The 6,202-nt window shown below is 56.8% G+C and overlaps 1 protein-coding gene and 1 pseudogene across 1 annotated transcript; one reads left to right on the top strand and one right to left on the bottom strand.

Moving 5' to 3' along the window:
- The first annotated feature begins 2,461 nt into the window (after nt 1-2,461).
- On the top strand, nt 2,462-3,126 carry LOC136511383 (uncharacterized; annotated as a pseudogene).
- Nucleotides 3,127-5,059: 1,933 nt separating this feature from the next.
- LOC136511382 (secreted RxLR effector protein 161-like) lies at nt 5,060-5,677 on the bottom strand. The gene has a single exon (XM_066505457.1). The coding sequence runs from the start codon at nt 5,675-5,677 to the stop codon at nt 5,060-5,062; it is 618 nt and encodes a 205-aa protein (XP_066361554.1).
- Between the last annotated feature and the right edge of the window lie 525 nt (nt 5,678-6,202).

Here is a 6,202-nt window from a genome sequence, read left to right as displayed (position 1 = left end):
TGCGAGGAAGGATTGCAGAGCTCCCATTAAATGTCTTGCATGCTTACATTGGGGACATGTCCAGCTTAACTGCCCAGTTAAAGGAGGGCTGTGCAGTAACTTTGGGCAGCTTTTAGATGCAATTAAAGGAAAAGCGCCCCTCGAGCAACCCAACTCATTTGTAGCTCCCTCTGGGCTTGGCCCGAGTGCGCCCCCGGTTTTTACTTCCTTCTCGGATTGGGCCAACAGGCATTTACACCTAGGCTGCGTGACCTTGAAAGAAAAGGTTGTGGAATGGACTCTTCCTCCCAAGTCAATGACAGATGGACCCCAAGCTTGGGTGCCCCACACAAAAGAGAGCGCCGATGTCACTTGAGCTAAATATTGGCCTCAACCCTTCGCCTTCCAGCAGAGCTGAGTTAAATCCGCCATGACCAGCAGTGACCCAAGAAAACCCCAACTCTCTACCACTAGCACAGCAAACTCAGAGCTTACCTGAGCCACCACAAGCCCAAATGGCGTTCTAGAGAGCTGACCTGGCACCCTTCCTTCCACCAAGGATGCACCTGGAACACGTGGAGAATCGGCAGTTCATGATCAGGGCGGTGGCAAGCTCAAGGCCACTCCCACGGCATGAAGACTGGGCGATCGCCACCATCCACCCGCTCTCGGGTAATGTCCTGAACTTCAATGCAGTCAGTGAGGTACTAGATGACTTATTTGCGGATGTGACAAGAGTTCAGACCTGTGCGATTCAGCGTACCCATCTCAGTTAAGCTCTTGTTCGGTTTGAGCGTGTGTATGACATGGACAGTTTGATTGCCAATAGCCCACATCAGTTTGACAATGTCGCCATCTCCTTTGTGCGGCACAATCAAGGCCGCAACTAGAGACGAGTCACCTTCAACAGGGAAGTTTGGTTAATGTTGCTAGGTTTCCCCTTTGATTATGTTGAGGAAGAATATATAGATAATGCTCTGGCTCCTTTCGGTAAGATGATTTCTTAGGACCAAAATCCTGATTTCAAAACAAGGCTAATGGTGAAGGCTAGGGTGGTTGACCTTGAATCAATCCCCCATTTCATTGTCTTCTCAGAAACAGAAGGAATGGATAGTGAATCATGGACTATCCGGTGTGAATTAGTGTAGCAGGAGATGCTTGGTGTGGGGCCACCAGATGAAGAGCAGGTACTAGTTGAAGCCCAGAATTTTGATGAGAAAATTCCTTCATTGTCATTGAAAACTATAAGAATCCTTTCGTTGCCATTCAAAATTACATGTTTCCTTCACTGCCATCAGTTTTAGATTTTCCGTTCCCTCGTTGCCACTGCTGTTACATAGGAGTCACGGCGTGACTTACCCGACGTCCAGACACCATCCGACGGTTCACGGCAGCGCATTCACTTGTCTCCCCGTTTCCCAACCGGCCTCTTACTACAGCAGCGCATTCACTCGCTCCTCCTCCGGCTGTCGTCGTTACCCAAGCAAACCACCTCGGCTCATCTCCGCGCCTCCTCCTCTGTCCAAGGCAGGAGGAAGCTTGGCGGCGGCGGCGTTGGGCAGCGGCGGCTGCTGCAATGGTGGACGTGGACTGACGGATGGCCTGCCTCAGCCTCACCCCGGCGGCGCACGCGGCGGGGCTGCGCCGCCTGTCCACACGCGCCGAGGCGCGTCTTTCCTCCTCGGCGTCGGCTGCCTCCCCGCGTGCTGGCAAGGACCCCTAGCTTGCGGAGCATGCCCGCGTCCTGCGGGCAACGGACCAGGCCCTCCATCCGAGCTACGTGCGCCGTCACGCACGCGCCGTGTTCCCAGTAGAAGTGTTTCTCGAAGGCCAGGAGGTTGTGGAGCACCGCCACGCTGTACTCGTGGACGTGGAAGCACAGGACGCTCATCACGGCCACGGGGCTCGCCGGGTGTTGCCAGAACCACATGTCCAGGTCGTCGCAGCTCGACGATGCCTCGCGGAACCACACCGCTGACCTCCGAAGCTCCATGGAGCAGGGGAACAGCTCGCGATGTCGTCGGCGTGCTGCGCCATGGCCATGTGCAGTATGAAGTAATCCTTGCTGATGGACGCCGCCCGCGTCACGCTGTCGGCGGCGTTGCCTGTGCCGGTCTTGCTGAGCATCAAGCTCACCACCAGGACGAAGCAGCTGTCCAGCAGCAGCATCTCCAACAGCTTCTCCTCGTTCTCCAGAATCTCCACGGCGGCCCCGTCCGAGTCGTCGTCGGCGCCAAACTCATCGCGGATGCGGTCATGCTCCAGGGAGAGCACCGCGACGTACCCATCCACATCGAGGCCGCACTGGTCCTGCAGGTACCGCATGAACGGGAGCTTGGCGTCGTCGGGGAAGGGGAGGCCGCGGTCGGCGCGGTGGAACAGGCCGATGGCCACGGTGCGCACCGCGTGCAGCGCCTCCACGGGCTCGCGCCGGGCGCACGGCCGGAAGATTGTTCCCGTCCTCTCGCCGAGGTACCACAGCATGGGCGTCCGCGAGATGAGGTCTCGGAGCACCGCGCGCTCCGCCATCCGACGCGCGCCGCTGCTCGTGCCGCTCTTCGACCACTGCTTCCTGCCCTGCCGCCCCTGCCTCGCGGGCAACCCGGTGTTCTTCGTCACCGACGACCGCGTCCTCTGCGTCGGCCTCGACATCCTCCACTTCTTCACCCTCGATGCCTGCTTCCAGCCGCTGGACCCGCGGGCGGTGCCGCCACCAGTGGCGCCGCAGCAGCAGCACGCCGGCGAGGCCGCCGCGACAACGCCGTGCACGCACCGCAGCCTCGACGCGGCGTGCGGCGGCAAGGCGCCGCGCTGGGTGGACAGCTACCTTGACCGGCTGGGCCACGTGTTGAGGCAGGGTGGGTGGAGGGACATGGAGGTGACGGAGATGGTCGAGGTGGCGGCCTCCGAGGGTGTGTTCGACGGCGAGGAGGCTGCCCCCACCGCGTGCTCGACGCGCTCCTGCTCAAGGCCGACCGGTGCTCCGACTCGCTCCGGCGGGCCGGGTGGAGCTCTGAGGACGTGTCGGACGCGCTGGGGCTGGACCTCCACCATTGCAAGGAGCGGCCGCGCCCCGCCGTGCGGGTGCCGCCGGAGATCGCCGTCAAGGTCGAGCGGCTCGCGCAGTCGGTGGGGGCGTGCCCCTGACTGACTGACGGACTGACCTACCTCCCGCCGCCGTCACCACAGCCGTGGCAGCATGGTGACATCAGCCCAGCCGCCGCTGGGAGGCACTTTTTGAACCGTCGGATGGTGTCTGGACGTCGGGAATGGGAGCAAGTCACGCCGTGACTTCTCTGTAACAGCAGTGGCAACGAGGGAATAGAAAATCTAAAACTGATGGCAATGAAGGGAACATGTAATTTTGAATGGCAACGAAGGAATTGTTATAGTTTTCAATGGCAATGAAGGAATTTTCTCAATTTTGATCATGTGCCTTTTGCTTTTTTGGCCTTGGGCAATAGGGACTGGGTCTAGTAATCCAGCAGCAGAATCAGAACCCCCTAGGACAGTAGAATGCACCTGGTCAGCAATTGAATGATCAGGCAGTTAACTGCGACTTTTGGCCAGAGGAACTCCCAGCAATGGGTCAGCAAGGTGTGCAAGTTCAGGTGTTGGATCAGGAAGTCTCTCTCAATCAGTAGGCTGTGCCTCTCCTACAAGACCTCAATGAAGAGCCTTTTCTTGAGGACCCCATGAGGTTTTGATCCACCCACCACCAGCTCTGTTTCAAGGACAGCATGATCTTGACTTGGAACATATGAATGAAGAGGTTGAAATGGAGATAGCTCAGCCTGAGCCACCTGCCAGCCCATCTTGGATGTCAATGAGCAGCAACCAGCCCCTGCTCCTCCTGCTCCAATTCAGCAGAACCTTAATTTCTTACATAATGAAATTCCTGAGGATATGCTAATAAATGATGCTGAATTAGCAAATCAGGACATGTTGGAGCAGCAAGAAGAAAACCAGATTGAGCCCATGGAAAACAACTTGCCGGTGGGACTTATAATAATCCTGGATGGGCCTCCACCATCCATTTCTCCCAAGAATTTTAATTAGTAGCAGGCCCATTCTGTTCCCCCTAGGAGAAAAACATCCCCAAGAGGCAAGGCTCCCTCACTGTGGACATCCCCATGGATTGGGCTACTTTTTTTGTTTCCCTACTGCAAAGCCGAACTCATTTTTCCTAAGCCAAAGAATTTTTCATGGCAAGGGTCCCAGCATTCCTAACCAATTCAGGGCAGTCCACTACTGTTTTAGTGCCAAAAATGGTCCCTCACTCACAGGAAAAGGCTGCTCAAAACTGGTAGAATGGTACCCTCCGACTGTTAGTCCCTCGGCTACCTAGCACCAGTAAACGGCTAGCTTACCGATCGGCACACTTTACTCACTATGGCTACAGGTAGAAGAAGATAGATGAGGACAATGCACACACACACTCTGCACAAGCACCAGCGTTGTAGCTCTGAACCAGAGCTGCTCTGAACCAGAGCTATGTAGTCTGAGTGTGGCAACTGAACTTAGTATTCCATTGTTCTTTGGATGGAATATATACAACTCTAGCCGTACCTCTACCAGGTACATAGTTGTTGGCCAACTACCTACTCCTGAGTACAAGAGTACACCAGCTACCTACTCCTAAGGTACAGGGTACACCAACTACCTACTCCTAAGGTATACAGTACACCAACTACTCCTAGCAATACAAAGCTTACCTTAGCCCACTACCAAGACATGGCTGATGTAATAGCTACCAACTATAGGAACTGGTCGGCAGAGCCGATCAATCCCCAACTCCCAACAGGGAGTGGTCGGTCGAGCCGACCAGTCTCCAACCAGGGAGAAATAGGGAGCAGCAGATTATGTCTAACAATTCTTCCCCCAATCCTGCTGCTAGCCCGATGCCTTGACCTCATCCATGCCAATCATCTTCCTCAGCTCCATGAATCGTAGGCGTCCGAGTGACTTGGTGAGGATGTCAGCGAGCTGTTCGCCGGTCTCGACAAACTCGATGATGATCTGCCCTCCATCGTTGCAGTCCTGGAGGAAGTGGAACTTGATGTCGATGTGCTTGCTCCGGTCATGGAGGACAGGGTTCTTGGCGAGGGCGCTGGCAGGCTGCTTGTCCACCATCAGAGCTGGTGGGTGAGCTTCCTCGCCAGTAAGCTTGCCCAGCAGCCTGGCACGTCGCCATGGCCGCTGCGACGTACTCCGCCTCACACGTCGACATCGCCACTATCTTCTGCTTTAGCGACTGCCAAGCAATGGGGGTCGCTCCAAGGAAGACGAGCACGCCAAAGGTGCTCCATCGCCCATCAATGTCGCCCGCCATGTCTGCATCGCTGAAGACAGTGAGCTCCGGCTCACCTTCCTTTTCCTTGGGGGGTGCCTCACTGAACACCGTGAGCCGCAACCCTCCCTTGCCGCCACTCTTGGGGAAGATGATCGCTTGATCGAGCGTCCCCTTGACATAGCGTAGCAGTCTCTTGACCGTCGACCAGTGATCCTCACGCGGGTCCTCCATGAACCGACTGACGTACCGGACCGCGAACGTGATGTCTGGCCGAGTATGCATGAGGTAGCACAGCCCAACGACGATGCTCCGGTAGCGCATCGTGTCTACCTTCGTCGTCGTGCTGTGCTTGGACAGCTTCAGCCGCTCTTCCATCGGAGTTGCGCACGGCTTGCACTCCGCCATGCTGCTCCGCTCCAGCAGCTTCTCCGCATAGGCGCGCTAGCCTAGGGAGATGTGCTCCTTCCCCTACCTCACCTCAATGCTGAGGTAGTAGGAGAGCGCGCCGAGATTGCTCATTTTGAATCGAGCAGCCATCTCGTGCTTGAAGCCGTCGATGTCCTCTGCTCGTGCTCCGGTGACGATTAAGTCGTCCATGTACACGCCAACGACGAGCTCCTCCTTCCTCCGTCGCCGCGTGTAGAGCGCATGCTCTGTAGCGCAGCGAGTGAACCCAAGCTCGCCCAAGGTGGCGTCGAGCTTGGCGTTCCATGCCAGAGGGGCCTGCCATAGCCCGTAGAGCGCCTTGCGTAGCTTGAGCACCTTGTGCTCAGCGCCCTTGATGGCAAAGCCCGGAGCTTGCTTGACAAAGACCGTCTCCGCGAGCTCGCCGTTGAGGAACGCAGACTTGACGTCGAGGTGGTGGACGCGCCAATCCTTCGCTGCTGCCATGGCCAACAGTAAGCGAACGGACTCCATTCGCGCCACCGG

The sequence above is a fragment of the Miscanthus floridulus genome, chromosome 16, assembly GCF_019320115.1.
Source record: "Miscanthus floridulus cultivar M001 chromosome 16, ASM1932011v1, whole genome shotgun sequence".
NCBI lineage: Eukaryota > Viridiplantae > Streptophyta > Magnoliopsida > Poales > Poaceae > Miscanthus > Miscanthus floridulus.
The sequence above is the reverse complement of the archived record's forward strand: the minus strand, read 5'-3'. Positions and strand labels throughout refer to the sequence as shown.